The sequence below is a fragment of the Myotis davidii genome, unplaced genomic scaffold, assembly GCF_000327345.1.
Source record: "Myotis davidii unplaced genomic scaffold, ASM32734v1 scaffold523, whole genome shotgun sequence".
Classification (NCBI taxonomy): domain Eukaryota; kingdom Metazoa; phylum Chordata; class Mammalia; order Chiroptera; family Vespertilionidae; genus Myotis; species Myotis davidii.
The window spans coordinates 2,333,661-2,350,685 of NW_006295054.1; the positions used below are offsets into that span (position 1 = coordinate 2,333,661).

The following is a 17,025-nucleotide window of genomic DNA, read 5'->3' on the forward strand; positions in this document are numbered from 1 at the left end:
GTAAGTGAGGGTCCCCTGCCCAGGCCTGACGCCTCTGGTAGAGGCGTCAGGCCTGGGCAGGGGCCGGTCCTGCAATTGGAGATTGATGGGGGTCAATAACTGAGGGCTCCCAGTATGTGAGAGGGGGCAGGCTGGGCTGAGGGACACTCTGCCTCACCCCACCCAGTGCACGAATTTCGTGCACCGGCCCCCTAGTCCTATATAACAAAAGGCTAATATGCAAATAGACCGAACTGCAGAACATCGGAACAACTGGTTGCTATAACGTGTGCTGACCATCAGGGGGCGCACACTGAACATGGCAGGCGTCAGCAGCAGGTGGCAGAGCACAGAACATGGCGGGCATCGGCCAAGGCCAGATGGTGGAGCCGGTAAGCGGAGGTGCCAGACCAAGGCAGGGTGCCAGTCACTGTCATTTGGGCAAGCCTCTCGTGGTTACTGAAAATTTTTTGCTCCTGCATGCCACCATCCTGCCTGGCACTCACACCCACTGCCAGCACCTGGCGCCGGCCCCGATCACTTGATGCCATCAGCGGGTGTGAGCGGTGGCTGCCAGCCCCAATCACCCCTCAAGTCTTCTCCACCTCCCCCTGCTCCCGAGGGGTGATCGGGGCAGCAGCCCCCACTTGCACCTGCTGCTGGCGCCGGACCCAACCACTCTGTGCTATCAGTGGGTGTGAGTGGGGCCATCACTGTCAGCACGTGGGAGCAGTGGTGGCAGGAGCGGGGATGCTGGCAGACAGGGGACTGGGGGCCGCTGCAGGAGGGGCTGGGTTGGGGCACAGAGGATGGGCCAAGACCCACCCCTATCCCCACCGCAGCCTCGCAGCCCACAATTCCTTTCAAGGTGCATGAATTCGTGCACTGGGCCCCTAGTAAAGATATATTATCACAGATGGACAGTGTGCTTCCTATGACATCTTGTCACTCAATGTCTAGTCCACTAGACATTGGGTTCCGGTGATGACAGCTCAATTTCTCCACTGTAAGGCTCCCTATCAATTTTTAATCTAGTGGTTTTATCCACTGATGACCTTGCTCTGAATAAATACTTTCATTAGGGCTTGCAGGGTGATAATCTTTTTCTAATCCTGTAATATCTTCTGTATTAGCTACAATTCTTTTGTAAAGAGGACTTCTCCTTTCTTCAATTAGTGCTATTTGATTACTCTGAAGTACAGAGTTTGTACAAGAATGGCAAAGGGAATGCTAATTCTTTCCTTTTGTTCTTAGAATAGGAAATTAGGGCACTAAATACTTCCAATGGTGTCCCAGGGAGGGTTTTTTGGGAGGAGGAATGACTTTTGTTAAGTAAAATATCAATATAAACCTTTGGTGATCAATTGTGTCACCATTACGTTGGATGCTCAAATTATCTCATCTTTGACCAAGGAGAGTCCTTAATGCTGACTCCTATGTCCTTGTGATATGACCCATTTGTTATAACTTCTTGGCTTTCTAGCTCCAGCTGTCACAGACCCACTGTGGATATTTCTTGTTCCCCATCTGGAATCAGCCAGACCTCCAAGGAGCCTTGATTGCAGAAAACATTTCTGGCTTATGTACCAGTCCTTCCCTCCCCTCCCCATGCTCCTCTCCCAAAGAGAGGAAGAGGAAGGGGGGGATGAGGGCACAGAGGAGGAGGAGGTGAGTGGCTAATAGGATTGTGGCACCCTGCATCCTTCGGGCCCTGTTTCCTAGAGGGAGAAACCTCTCTGCTCAGGGTCCCTGCTTATGTGCCCTTTGGCTTGGTCTGTGCCTTGTCTGTGAGACCTCTTGTCCTTGTGCCCCCTTCCCACCTTTATTCCCAGCCACGTTCTCTCCAGTGACCAGCAGCACACCTGGGGCAGGAACCTCCTGGAGGTGCAGTCCTGTGAGTCCTAGGGACCCTGTGCTTACGGCTGGTTGGGTACATGGGTTGGCGTCTGCCCTGCAGACTCTGGGCCCGCCTGGGAGGGTTGCAAAGCCTGTACTCACAAGCAGCACTAGGAAGCCCACTTCTCTCTGAGCTCCGAGGCATGTTTTCCAGCACAGTGACCCCGAATCCTTGCACTGGGGGAACACTGGGCATGGGCCTGGCACAACAGTGACATCTTCATTGCTCAGGTGGCCGGTGGTTCTTGGATGTCTGCTCCACAGCCAGGACCCAGGAGGGGCAGAAAGGTGAGTGGCAGCCAATGATGCCAACACTAGCCAGTGGGAATACCTTCACCCAAACATTACAGGTGGATGGATGCTAAGCAGAGCCGATGAGCAGGTGAAGGGCACAGCTGTGGACCAAGAGGCTTCACTCTCCTGGGCCTCAGACCTGACAGGTCTCTGTGGTAAACTCTTCTGCATAAGAGGCGAATAAGCGGTTTAAATTGGAAAGTAACCTGTTTCTCTGGAAAGATTTCCTAAGGTGAGAAGAGACTGAATTTTAATAGCCAATTCTGTGGTTTTCCTGGAACTAGCTTATAAATAGCACATAACAAAAATGAAATTATTTTTAAATGACCACAAAAGATAAGATTCCAGAAATCAATAATTCACAAAACTGGGCAGCACAGCTGACTGCGCGCAAAGCAGCAATAATAAATTGTGCCAGGTAGCTGCCGCCCCCCGTCCCACTGGAGGCTGGTGGTGGTTACTTCTGATTTATTTTCCGTCCAAAAATAATTCTAAGCATGCCAGGGGTTAGGCCATTTCGTTTTTGTTTTTGTTTTTGCACACATGCCTCCCTTACCAGGCACTTTCCTACATATGATTGCTTTGATCCCCAACAACTCGGCAGCACATTCATTCCCTTCCTGCTAATGGGGATGCTGACTCTTGAAGTTGATGGACAGGCTGGTCCGGTGAGAATGCACAAGCTCCGGGATTAGGTACTAAAATATCTGACCTCATTAGCTGTGTTTGTCAAGTCATGATTTTTTTTTGGGGGGGGAGGGGGGCATAATCTCCTAGCTGGTCAGGCAGCCTTTATCCATTTCCAACGGCCCAGCAAGTAAAGATGAAAAGTGCTTCATGTCTGCTGATTTCTTCCCATCGAGCCCTCCCGGCCTCTCCATGGGCATCCCCGTACACTCCAGCTCCTAGAGCTCGTCCCGGTCCACCCCAGCCGGCGTGAGCCAGTTCATCTTGTAGGGTCTCTATTCTGAGCAGACCAAAGGCTGCCTCCAGGGAACCTGGATAGATTTTTCTGTTCTAAAAGGGCCAGTGGACATGGAACATAACACTCTGGCAAGGACACAGCTCCACAAAGCCCGGTTCCCTTTGAACCCTGGGCCAGCATGTGCTGCAACGCTTCTAACCCTCCCGAGAACGGGGCCTGGGCAGGAGGCAGAGGGTTCGCCGCCATCCATGCTGGGCCTTGCCTTTTATTTCTATCCACGCGTCTGAACAATGTCCGGGAGGCAAAGATCAGAGACCTCCAGCTTGTGTTTTCAGTTTGACATGTGAGAGAAGCTTCGCAGCGGAGCCAGCTGTCCCCACGTGGATGCTCAGTGCAGCTGGGCCTGCGATCTTTGGCAGGTCTCTCTGAGTGACAGGTGTCCCCAGGTGCAGTTCCTACGCACTGCAGCCTCTCTATGGCTCAGCCCCTCGTCCAAAGGCCTTAAGGACTTCTCAGAGGTGGTACTGGTCTTCCCGTAAATCACCAGACATTTGAGTTCATTCTTGCAGGCTCTGCGGGGGTCGCCTTGTTCCTTCAAACCTGACAATTCCCGGGTCTGATCGGCAGTTTTGAGAACAATCCTGCACGACCTGAGGGGCTGAGAGGAAAAACAAAGCACGGCCTTCCCAGCTGCATTCTTCCAGCCCAGGAGGGAGGAGGCCATGTCTGTTTCTGCCTCTCCCGCTCCTGGCTTTCAAGACTCACTGGGTCAGAGAAGGCAGTGGCTGCCCTCCCGTCTGCGAGTCTCTGTTGGCAGAGGAGGAGAACGAGGGATAGCTGCTTCACACTGTGCCTCCTGCTGCTCCCTGGCAGGGCGGTGGCACGGGGGTCGACAGTGAGAGAACCAGTGTAAGTGTGAGCAAGCCAGGGGCTGACCTGGCCTTCGGAGAGCTGAGTCCCAACCAGGGGAGCGCCCGGCTTTTAGGTCTGGTTTTCTCCATTCCTGTAGAGCACCTCTTGTCTATCATTTCACATCAAATCAAAGCGGCAAGCGTGAGATCATTCTCCCAATTCTCCGGGCGATCACGCCCAGCCATGGCAGCTGACGGACACCACGTCCCCGTCAGCTCTGTCGCCGGCCCCTTCCATGTGCTCTGGCCACCACCGAGCCGGCCAGCAGTGGCGGCGACTCTGTCGAGGCACCTTTGCCCAGGAGGCTGCTGGTCCTCACAGCACCGGCCGCTGCTTTGGCCTTCATGCTCCCCTGCCAGGTCTGCTCCGGCCTGGCTCTCCTCCAGCTCTTGACCCTTCCCGATTCCCTCTGCAACGTACTGACCTCATTCCCTGCAGGCCTCTGTGGGTAAAAAGGTCACGATCACAATGCCAACCTGTGTGTAGGGGGCAGAGGGTGATTCCCCCCACTGCCAAACAATGCTGCTGCACCAGCTGGGTGTCCTACAGTTCAGATCCAGTCTGACCCGATCTGCCTGAAGATAGCATCGGATCCCCCAGGTCAAGGGCTTCGTCCCACAAGGCTGCCCCCCGACCTCTTCAGGTGCCAATTGCAGGTCTAGCTTATCACCTGGGATTCTGACCAACGGGCTATCCATCAGAGGTTCCAACAACCCCCTTCTTGGGTTTGATAATTTGCTAGAGCAGCTGTCAGAGCTCAGGAAAACACTTTCCTTACTAAAATACCCGTTTATTATAAAAGATACGTCAGGAACAGCCAGCTGGAAGAGATGCGCAGGGCAAGGTGTAGGCAAAGGGGTGGAGCTTCAAGCCCCCGCGGGTGCACCGCTCTCTCCACACGTCCATGCGTTCACCAGCCTCTCCACTCTCTCTCCTTTTAGGTTTTACAGAGGTGTCCTCACTTAGACCTGCTTGACTAAACCCTCGGCCATTGGTGATTGATTCAACCTCCAAGCCCCCTCCCCACCCTCCTCCTTAGATGCTGTCCAAAAGCCACCGCATTAACACAGCTAAAGACACCCTTACGCTCTCCACACCCAGGACATTCCAAGGGCTTTTGGAGCCCCGTGCCGCGAGGACATGGACCAGGGATACATGCCTTGCTATAAGTCACAATATCCCAGTGGGCTTCCTGGCTCCAGCGGCCACCTGCTCCTCTGGGTGGGAGACCAGCCCTCTGCCCACCCCCTGGGCCTGGGGAATTCAGGGCCAGGCTCCCTGTCCTTCAGGAAGGATAACAAGTTACAACTGACCAACTCCTGCTGCACCGAGTACGAACAGTCTTGACTGCATTTCCTCATTCCAGGGATTGCTGTGGCCCAACACTACAAAGATTCTCCAGCAAGGAAAGATCTCGGCACCCCACCTGGGGAAAGAAAGAGACAAGCCCCGGGCTGGACCATGGTCACGTCCTACCACAGATCTGCTAGAGAGCAGCAGGGCAGAGCCACGGTGGAGGGAGGCGGCCAGCAGGCTTCTCTCCAAGCACCTGGACAGTCAGGAGACTGAGTGACCCTCAGAGAGCTGCACCGCCGGCCAGATGACAGAATATCTTATAGATAACAGAGTCTCTTACAACCTATAAACATAGTTGATCACCACAGAGACATCAGGAAGAGATGAACGCTCTGCAGGCCAGAGCTAGACCCAAGGGAAGCTGGGCACACCTCTGAGAGGGGTGGTGGTGGATCCAGGATAGCAGGGACAAGACACGTGGTCAAAAAGTGAGAAGGCACCCCCCCTACTGTCTATCAAGCCTGCCCGAAGGGCCATCCTTGTCTAGGGGTCGGCAACTCTGTTTGACTTACCAGTTCTATTGCTCAGAGCAGAGCTCAGGCTCAAAGTGATAGGACGCAAAGCGACTTCTGTCTGGTAGAATGCAAATGATTCTTTCCATTAGAACAGACGACCTCAAAGGCTTTGCTGTATTTCCCTGTAAGTCACTGCGCATCTTTATTCTAAATTGGGAATTTTACTCCCACATTCGTTCCCTCCCATAGCCTGAGAATATGAACATATCTATCTATCTATCTATCTATCTACCTACCAATCTATCTATTTATCTATAGATAGATATGTGATACAAGCCGATCATTTGCATATGAATTATGTTTTTCACATTTTGAAAAGTTGTTTTAACAGGAGCATAGACAAGGGAAGCTGACCGAAATGATACATCCTGAGGATTGTCAGGGTTGGCTAATCATTATATAAAATGTACAACCTGAATTCCAACCCTCATTCTACAATCCATGGTCCCTCAACAATGTTCAGATACTTAGCTGCTCTAGTTTCACAGGGCGAGAACGAGCTGGTCACGCTGATGCGGTGACGGGTAACTAGACACCCCCCCATTTGCCTTTGGGTCTCATTCTGGCCCACACCCCTGCCTCTGGTGGGGGGGGGGCGGTGGCGGGAAGGGGCTCTGAGGCAGCTGGCTGGACCTCCTGTAAGTCTGGGATCCTGAGGAGACCTCATGTTCTGGGGTTCTGACAGTGCATGGCTTTGGCGAGATCTGAAGGATGGCAACTCCCCCAGGGAAAATGCTGTTTTGAAGTCTCTTCTCCCGCTAATAAGCTGTCCCTCTGTGCTAAGTGAGCAAACCAAGGATCTGGGAAGTGAGGCGGCTGCGGACTGTCAGGCTGGGACCGAGCCTCGGCCTGCTTGGTGCTCCCTCATTCATCACTCCTCGCCTGAAGGGGAGAAGCTGTCTAGTACAGGGGCAGGCAAAGGAAAAGGCTCAGACATCCAGTTTGTAGTTTTAGCTTCCCATGAGACGATGCTACACTAGCTATTTGGAGAAGGCCTGGTGTGAGGGCACCTTTGATCTGGGCACCAACTCCTGATACTTGGTGAGGAAGAGGCCTGGGGCTGAATAAGCATGTCCTTCCATTTCGCCTGCTCCTCTGGGGGGGAGGGTGAGGAGGGCTGTGGAAGCTGCTGCCATGGAACACCAAGAAGGGCGTCCTTCCGAGGAGAACACGCTTGTACTCTCAGGAAGAATGGAGTCCCTTCTCCAAACACTCAAACGTGTGGGAACCGCAGAGCACACTGGCGGGGCTGGGCAAGTCGATGGCAGCAAACGCAGCCACAAGAAACAAACCGGCTTCCCAGTGACGCAAATGCCACCAGAAGCCGCCAGTAACAGTAGATGTGGAAATAAATATCTCTGCGAAATGAAAAATAAAAATAGCTGCATACAAATAAGCCATGTAATTTCATGGGAAAACATGCACGACAGAGCACAGGAAATGTCAATACGACTTCAGAAAGTCCAAATGCTCTGAATGAGGGGAGCTTTCTACTCGACTGAATTTTTTTTTGTCTTACACTGTGCAAAGAAGTGAAGCTGGACTTCATCTCAGAAATGGATTAAGTGGACACCAAAGGATATTCACGCTTAGGCGGGAAAGAAGGGTTATCAATAAACTGTAGCGAAGATCCCAGGTGCCTTACTTGCAAAGAGGAAGAGTCTGCGATAAACTGCAGGACAAACCAGAATTCATTGCAAAGATAAAACTCAGAAGTTCCAGGGCCAAAGATGCAACCTCATCTCTTTACCTCATCACCCAGGTGCTGCCTGGGACTTCACCGAAACAGAGGAATCACTGCTAGTTAGCAACACCCAAGGGAATGATACTCCATCTTTGGGTGCAACAGAATCCAATGAAGGGGTTGCTAAAGGGGAGATTATTGGCCTGACCTCCCAGAAAATGCTGGCCAGCTAAGTCTGGGTGGGGACTAGGAGCCTGCATTTGAACAAGCACCCCATGTCATCACAGAAAAGATCAGCAGAGGGTCACACACCAAACTGTTACCTAGGGCTGCAGTCTGCAAACTTTTGGTTGTGACCCATTAATAAGCCTGAAAACCAGCTTCATGCGATCACATTTAAGAAGAAATAAGCAAGAAATAGAAGATGTCAGTGTACAAAATTTCGATTCATTCACATATGAATGTGGTGTATGTGTGTACTGACGTGTGAGATAAAATGATTTCAGGCTGTGTGCCTCAGCCAGGACAGTCTGACAGGCAGTGGTCTAAGGGGACATGAGTATCACTTCCCAGTGACCCCCAGCCTGCCTCCCCCCAACGAAGTACTAACCCATCAGTCCAGCTTCAACTTCCTCCCCATCCACACGGGAAGTGGGGCTTCAGTTCTGTTTGTTCTCGAGTGTCAGGAAGGATGGCTAGCGATTTGGGCTCATGAGAAAGATGGACAACCGGACAACTTCAGGGAAGCCCTGCCAGGACCTGGTGGAGCCCGAGACACAGCAAATGACGTGAAATGAACGAAACCGCTTAGACTCTGACCTGAGTTCAGGATTTCTGAAGGTCTAAGGAAGAGAAGGAATGGCTAGGAAGACTTGGTGGAACATGGGCGCAAACAATGAGAGTCAGATGAAACCCAAGACACTGAAAGACAAGTTCTGCTGTGTGAAGGCGTTAGTCGTCCGTCACCAGGAGATGGGCAGCTTTTCCTTTTGTCTTCCTCTCCAGGAATGGGGGTGGATACCTGCTCATTCACGCCTAGCCTCCGGGTCAGCTTCTAGCGACAGTAAGCGATTGCAGGCGCTGGCCTGGACAGGAACGGCCCACACTGTTCTCATGGAGACAGCTTTCCAAGCGCCAACGGCCACGAGAAAGATGGCCCCCGGAAAAGAACACAAACGTTTCAGAATGGTGTGTTGCCCATGCCCCCAGCCTCTCGCTTGGCTCTTCCCAGGTCCTGGGGAATTCCTCCCCCAGGTCCACTTAGAAAGTGCACCCACGGGGCTCAGGGGACTGAAAACCAGCCCTCACCCCATGTGTCAGGCTGGGTACTCCATCTGGGGGAGTCTTCAACTTGAGGGAGGGGTGTGTTTCTAATTGTCAACAGTACGACAATTGAAATTTCTTTTGAGAGCCAAATTTTTTAAACTTAAACTATATAGGTAGGTACATTGTTCTTAACTTAATTAGGGTACTCCTAAGCTGGCCTTTGCTAAAAACGTCCTCAATCTGATTGAGGTACATTCGCTGAGGTCGACCCCTTCCAACTCTCCCATCCACCCTCCTCTTGTATACTTGTTTCCTCTATCTGCTTCCGTTCATCCTCTCTATATGTCCAAACCATCTCAACATACCTTTCTCGGTCCTCGACACTACATCTTCTTTCACTCCACAACGTTCCCTAAAATTAACTTAATAAACTTTACTTAAAGTCTTAAGTCAACTTCGCACTGTACGTGCGCGCCCGCACGTGGCATTTTGTGGAAGAGCCACACTCAAGGGGCCAAAGAGCCACATGTGGCTCGCGAGCTGCAGTTTGCCGACCACTGGCCTAGCCCCTTCTCTACACCATCACACGAGAGTAATTTTCACAAAGGCTTGGTGCAGGCTGGTGGTACCCAGTGAAGGATCACTCAGGTCTGTCAACACGTCACTGTGCATTTCCAAGGTGTCAGCTAATCGTCCAGAGTTCAAAAGGCACCTCCAGGCAGAGGTCTCGGCTCTGAGCGAAGTGAGTTCTCATGACCATTTCGCCTCACGACCTGAAGGTTTCACATCCACCACGTGGCTGGCCTATCAGAGCAACTGAAGTCACTTAGAAAGGAAGAGAGGCCTGAGATGTGAGCAAAAACCACTCGAAGAACCCCGTACAGTCGGCTGCAGGTTCCGCCACTTCACCAGGTCCTATTAGGTGTCACATGATGCCCAGCCACCTAAGACTCTAGTTTTCAGAGTCTTATTTAGTTTGAGGTCAATTCAGAAGGAAGGGAAGCTATGAGGGAAATGCACTGAAGTGAAGCGCATTGATTAGGTAAAGCTGGCCCATCTGTGTCTGTGATGGCGAGAACTCCTGATCCACACACCGACTCAGCTTCAGCCAGTCCATCCCCGGCCACTCACTGAGCTGGGTCAGTGGAGGATGCCTTGGAAAAACTTTTCACAGGATCTATTTTCAGCACGGCCATTTTTTGACTTCAACTGTAACAATTTGCACATCCAATTCACCATCACTATCTGTGCTAAATGCAGCCAGTGCAGGAGGGAAAGGGAGACGGGCCTTTTGTATTGCTGGGCTATCGATACTTTTCCCTGGAGGAGACTGCTTTACTCCAGAAGCAAAGTGACTCTATTTTGTACTTGCGATTCCCCTGTCCTATGGATGGGGCTAGTAAATATCCGCTGAGGAGGGCTATTGTGGGGGGTATACACCGGTGACATGCAGCGCACAGTAGGCACTCCGTACCTGTTGGTGTCCTTTCCCTGGATGCTGAGGGCGGGTGGGTCAGAGCGTGCTCTCCTCTGCCTGGGAGTGGAGAGTTAGAGAAGAGGGCAAGAGGGGAGGGGCCAGGAGGGGCCAGCCCTCTTCTTGATGCAGCAGAATTAGCACTGACTATGCAGCTTCTGCAATTGAAGACTCATGTGAGGCCTTCAGACTCCTAATGGTGCTGTCGTTAGTGTGTTAGGACGTGTGAGAGGGGGTGCAGGCCGGTGATCACCAGACAGACACATCCTTTCAGGGGAACTGGATAAACAACCTAATTGGTGGTAGTGACACCTGGGTCACTACCCTAAAACGTCAGAAACTCCTTCACTTTTCTGTAAAGTTCTGTAGTTCCTCCTAAGGCACAGTCTCCAATCCAAGGCTCTGGTGATATGTTGGAATATTCTCATTCCCTCAGCACATCATAGTCTTGACATCCTTTGCACATGCTTTTTTCTGTACTTGGAATGCCTTCCCACTCTTCACCTTTCCACTCCCCACTTTCCTGCAGAGGCAACACCTGTGCCTAGGAAGCCTTTTCTATTCCTCTGTAGTGGGAAGGGTCCACCCTCTGTCCTCCAAGGCAGCCTAGTCTTGCTTCTGTCATTGTACCTATCCCACCATCTTCCCACTGTCTCCCAGAATGTCTCCCCATTAGACTACTGGTATGTGCTTGCTGGGGATTCGCAACAGATCCTTTAAGTGAATGAATGCATCCAGCAATGGAATACCAAGTTCAGAACCCAACTTTCCACAAAGTCCTTTCTTTTACCCCATGCTCTGTTGGCTGTAAAAGAAATAGCTACTTTTAATAGGTGGTTCGGGAAATTGAAGGCTTTAGAGCAGCGGTTCTCAACCTGTGGGTCGCCAACCTGTGGGTCCCGACCCCTTTGGGGGTCAAACGACCCTTTCACAGGGGTTGCCTAAGACCATTGGAAAACACATATATAATTACATATTGTTTTTGTGATGAATCACTGGGCTTTAATTATGTTCAATTTGTAACAATGAAAATACATCCTGCATATCAGATATTTACATTACGATTCATAACAGTAGCAAAATTACAGTTATGAAGTAGCAACGAAAATAATTTTATGGTTGGGGGTCACCAAACATGAGGAACTGTATTAAAGGGTCGCGGCATTAGGAAGGTTGAGAAACACTGCTTTAGAGGAAAAAAGGGGTAGCTGGACTGTCACCTCCTTTTAATCTGACATTTATTTGCTTTTCTGGGCAAGATAAATAAATAATCTCTAGTTACTAGATTATTGACTACAGAGAGGGTCTTGGCTCTCAAGAAAAATGGAGTGAGATTGTAAGTATCCTTATGCATTAACAAAAACAAAGCATTAGTTCTACAAAAGAAAACCAGAGACACCTCTCTACCACAGCTGTCCTTGACAGTGGTTCCACAAACACTGCCACTCACAGATGCCTTATTTAAACTCTGGGGCCGCTAAAGTTCAGCTCCGTGTGCCATTGTGGGTTTTCTTCCATGAAGTAAAGTGAGGCAACTATCGTAGCAGAGATGGAACATTGCTGGGCTTACCCTTTCCAAACCCAAGACGTCTAAATCATCTTGAAGAGAACTTCATGTCCCTCAAGTAATGTAGCCAGCTACTGATAAGTCCGAAATTAAGGATTAAGCCTTCCCACATTATACATCAAGCCCCTTTGAGTCAAGCTAGGAGCATATACATTTAGGAAAATCCTTCCTGCCCTTCCCGGTGAATTGGGAATAATAGACCAATCATCCAAGCTCCATGTGACACTGGAGCCTTGAACTTTCGTAAGAAGATTTTTGGCCACCAACACATTTCTTTATTAATTCATTGCTTGAAAGCTAATTATCTCTGTTTTACAAAATAACGTCTCAGTGTTGAGAGAACAAGCAAAGTCTCTGCCGATCTACCTTTAAGCCCTGGCTTCCTTCCTTGGCTGAGACCAAATGCAAGGTCATTACCGTGCTTGCCTCAGGCTGTGCACAATGGCCACTACGTGTGACCCCAAGGGAAGAGAAGAAAGCTTCCTGACCTTGTGCAGCTCCACCGGAGTCGGGGACATGATCTCCTTTATTTCTTGTTTCATTTTCCTCAGGGGGACGGACCTCCTGCCCACCTCTGAGGGCAGAGTGTTGCTCCGAGTTGTTTGGCTATAGTGTGGCCGCGAGCTGCTCCGTTCCTGGAAGCTGGCCTGTCGCCCCAGCTGACTGCGAGGTGTTGGGGCCTCATGATTCAAACTCATCGTGCTCCCCGACATGATTGTTGCCTGTGGCATTGACAATTTTCAGAAACAATTAAGCCACAGACGAAGGAAAGGGTTTGGTTGCTCAACATTAAGCACATTTCTGCCTCTGCCCAGTCAAAATACAGTGTCTTCAGGGCATAACCAAAGACTGAAGGATGGATATAGTCACCCAAGTATGAAAATCTGGAAAAAATGCTTTGTAAGTGCCATTTGTAATGCGCATCTCAAATCCAATTTAAGTACTTAAGCTGCTGGGCTTATTTAATCAGATACCACCCCTGGCAGTTCTGAGGCAAATTGAAAAGCTCTAACATTTGCTTACTGTAAACTACATTTTAAGCATTAACTTTCCACTGAGTGGGCTCTAACGATGGGATTCACGAGGCAACCTCCAATGTGTCTTACAGAGATGAGCTAAGAACTTCTCATTGGAGACCAGGCTGCCTCTACTTGCAATGCAGCCTCTAGTCCCACCTGGAAAAAACAATGGGCTAAAATGGAGCTATTGGTACAAGGACAAGCGCTCCTACCCGAAGCCCCTTGTCTATTGTCTTTCCTTTGGCCACTGGGCCTGGCCCAGAAGCTTGTAGACCAGCTATGTCTCCACATCATTTGTTTCTTAGAAATGGCCTTTGTGTAAGACCCTGAGAGAGGTGAGAGAGTAATAATTTATTATGCTACTTGGATGCAGCCCTTGTGCAAAAGCTGTGGCACCTGGATTGTATTTTACCAGTGAATTGGGATGTTACCAGTTTCAGTTTCAAATACATTCTCTACGGAAAACACCAGGAATAGCAAGCCTAGAAGATTAGTTCCCCAAAACGACTGAGTCACAGAGGGGAACAAAAAGAGCACTTGAAACCAGCATCGTGTTGGAGATGCCCCTTTCTCGAATTTGGAGGATGCTGAAATTCTGAAAATATGCCTGTGTTCCTCCAAACAATGGCTATATGAAGGTAAAGTCAAATTGGTGAATCTGCCGGAAATCCTGGGAACAGAAAACAGGTTCCATATGCCGTGTCACTGGCTGCAACTCCACGTAGAGGTTTATAATAATACTGATGCTAAAAGTAACAGAAGTGTAATCTGTTGAGTCCTTTGAATGTATTCACCCACTGAAGCCTCACAACAACTTTATGAAATAAGCACTGTTATTCCTCCTAATTTTACAAATGAGGAAACTGAGGCACAAAGAGGGTGACTAACCCAAGGCAAAATAGGTAGTAAATGAGCCAAGGGCACTAGCTAAAATTATAGATCAGGAGGAAGCACTGCAAAGTGTGTAGAGTTTTCATTTTTATCTAAGGTTTTATAATTCCAAATTCACCTGGTGTCCAACTATAAATATACCTCCAACAAAATTTTTGAATGGCAAATTTTAGTGCTCTTGTGCACATATTTACATCTCTGTTGAAAGAAAAGAAATAAAAATATCCTAACTAGATCAGTTTTTCAATGATAATTTTGGAAAAGTGAATGTGAAAAAAACCTTCCTGGTCACTGAGCATTAACATGTGCTAAATACCACTTATATATGTGTGTGTGTATCTAGAATATCATTTAGTTATTATATCTTCCCATTTCAGTTAAGGCAAGGGATGCCTGGGTAAGTTAAGCAACTTGCCCACGAGTCTTGGATTGCAACCTTAGCAATCTAACTCCAGACTTTATTCTTGACTACCAGGGTTATAGCTTCTTGGCCAAATATTACGTTGAAACATATAAAACTGACCTTTTTAGTCAATTAAACCCTAATATTTAAACCAGTATGAATTATCCAAATTTTGCTTTATTTCAGATATATTCCTTCCCAAATAAAACTTTTCAGTGACCAGCTTTATGGGTATCCTGGGACATCCTTTTATTTTATGGCACTTAACTCACATGTATCATTTTGTTTTGTTTTGTTTAATTTACTGTAACAGACAGCACCCAAGGATTGCTCTCTGGCTGTGGGGACCATCTACCTATTAGTGTTTTTGCCTACTTAGACTAGTTATTTGCTTTTATTAACATCTAATTTTTACATTCATTTTTTCATGGGACCAGCAGAAAACATGTTGGAAATAAAATACTTAATCACTGTAACTGGGAGACAGGTTTACTTTGATAAGCCTTAGTCATGCAGAAGTTACAAACCGGTCTAGAAAGGGTTCTGATGGGAGCAAGGACATATTCTCAAAAGGTCTTTAGTTCATGTTGATGGCTTTGTTTAAAATGAACTTCAATGGAATCAGTGACATCTCTGAAGCAATATAACAACTGAAACACAAATACATGACTATAATAAAAAGTTAAGAAATATTTTAAATTTTCTAGGATTTGTTTGGGCTCCAAGAGTTATTTATTGCCTTTTTTTATTTTGCATACCTCATAATTTACAATTATAATTTCCTCTTTTCTACATTATCAGTGAGATAATTGGTACGTACAAACAACTTAGAAGAGATATATTCAAGAGTTCTCTATCTGACGTTTAAACCTTCTTTCTGTATTAGACATAAAGTAAAAGCAGTGTTCATTAATCAAACAAATGGCAAAAATAATTCATTTCTATTGGACATTTAGTAAGTGCCATGTAAGTATTAGCTCATTACAAACCCCATATTTTAAAGAAAGAGATATATCTGATAAGACATATTAAGTAACTTGTCCAAAGTCTTAGTTAGAATCTTTCTCTTTTGTTAAAACTATACATTTTTCAGTGCTTAAGTTGAACCTAAATTATTGCTAACAATGGGGAAAATGACTAGTATAATTTTCCTTTTCATTTCTATTGTAGTCATTTCAACTTAATCTACATTTGTTACAGTTCTAGTGCATTTTGACTTTTATAGTGGATATAAATTTCATATGAATGAACCTAGCTCAAATAATACATTTTTTTGCACAGTTAGGGTTTGCAATCACGGGATCAGAGTTCATTTAAACTAATAAATGAATGTGTCTTTGTGATAAAAGTGTAAATAAGACTCTAATTTACGGTTTGCCAATCATTCTTTCTAGGTGAGGACTTTAATTTCTCAGCCCATTTCCCTCCTGGATTGCTAATTTCAGAAGCCACACCTGCCTGACGCTACATTAGAAGCCTGGCAGGCGGTTGCAGTATAATCTTTATGCTGATGGGTGCTGTTTTCACTGGATAACTCAATTTTGGGGTGAAAAACACATATTGTGTTTTACATCATTTGCATTTTACCTGCTATAACAGAATATTAGAAGGATAGTTGCTTCTAGAAAAAAGGATCAACATGCAAAAGGCATGTGAGCCAAACACATGCTTTCAAAAGCAGGAGTATGTTCAGGAATTGTGAACTGAGCTCATCCTTCAGTTTGGGCCCCTTTAGGAAGTGGTAAAAGTTTAAATAAGCCAGCTGATGCTTAAGCATTCTACACTTTTGGAAAGTTGCATGAAAAGGAATTAATTGCTATCATTTTAATGTATTCAAGTTTTATAGGATTATCCATCTCCAGGTCCTTTAACCATGCTCGGAAGCTGAAATTCATGCCAGGTAATTCTACGATGTTTACAAATTCAAATTAATATTTTTGTTTATAATTCTCTTTGCAGATTCACACAAAATATCCACACATGCAACTGAGAAGCAAAATAATATAAAGATGAGTCATCATTTTAAAATTGCAAGAGTTCCACCCAGTTTTGCCATTCACATTCCTTATGGTGACTTGGGGACCTCGTATGACATCAAAATAAAAATGAAACTTTTGCCACTTTATTTTTTACAGCTTAGAAAATTTAAAAGAACATAAAAGGAAATAGTCCAGGACTTCCCAGACCAAAGTGTGAATACGTCAGCAAATTCATGGCTTTGATTAAAGAACTCGGCAGGAGTTCAGCTACGACACTCCATCTCACCAGGACTCCTCAAGTTCACACTAAATTAATATGGGATCAGAATTTGCAACGAGCAGCAAAGCACTGCGTAACAGTCTGGCTGCTTAACCCACAGGCCGGCCTTTTGCACCAGCTGCATCGCCATCTATTTTAAAGGACAAAACAAAAGAAAATAAAATTTCCTCTTATGTTCCGCTTCACGATCAAATTAATGTCTGTACCAGGTACAAATGGAAACATGCCAAAGAAACCTTTCTTAAGCGACCAAGGGAATGAGATGCGCCACTGCTGGGAGACTGAGCTGCCTCCTTAGCGGTTCGGTGGCAAACAGGTACAGTCAGGGTTAGCAGGGAGCAATGGCGGAAGCCACAAGTCAGTCAGCTCAGGTGGGGGTGGGGTGGAAATGGGGCAATCAATATACTTTTCACGGCATTGTATCAAATCAAATTGCTGTCCGGAAGGCAAGGGGGGCAGGGGAGGCGGCCTCACAAGCAAAAATATAAACGTAAAAGGGTAGCTACCAAGAGAGTCATGTTTCTCACAGACACACGCCTGTCGGCTTTCTCCTGTGGAAAGGGGTTAAAGCTTTTAAATGAACTG

The 17,025-nt window shown here is 47.5% G+C and overlaps 1 protein-coding gene across 7 annotated transcripts in view; it reads right to left on the reverse strand.

Moving 5' to 3' along the window:
• The window catches only part of GRIP1 (glutamate receptor interacting protein 1), a 441,012-nt gene that overhangs the window by 8,629 nt on the left and 415,358 nt on the right, over nucleotides 1-17,025 (reverse strand). For 4 of the 7 annotated variants that reach the window (XM_006769627.2, XM_015567756.1, XM_015567759.1 and 1 more), the window contains 2 exons: nucleotides 16,947-16,991; nucleotides 12,357-12,590 (listed from right to left, as the gene is read on the reverse strand). In XM_006769627.2, coding sequence (XP_006769690.1) covers nucleotides 12,357-12,590; nucleotides 16,947-16,991 — 279 coding nt within the window. The remainder of the gene's footprint in view (nucleotides 1-12,356; nucleotides 12,591-16,946; nucleotides 16,992-17,025) is intronic. The other 3 variants (XM_006769628.2, XM_015567757.1, XM_015567760.1) reach the window with 1 other exon arrangement.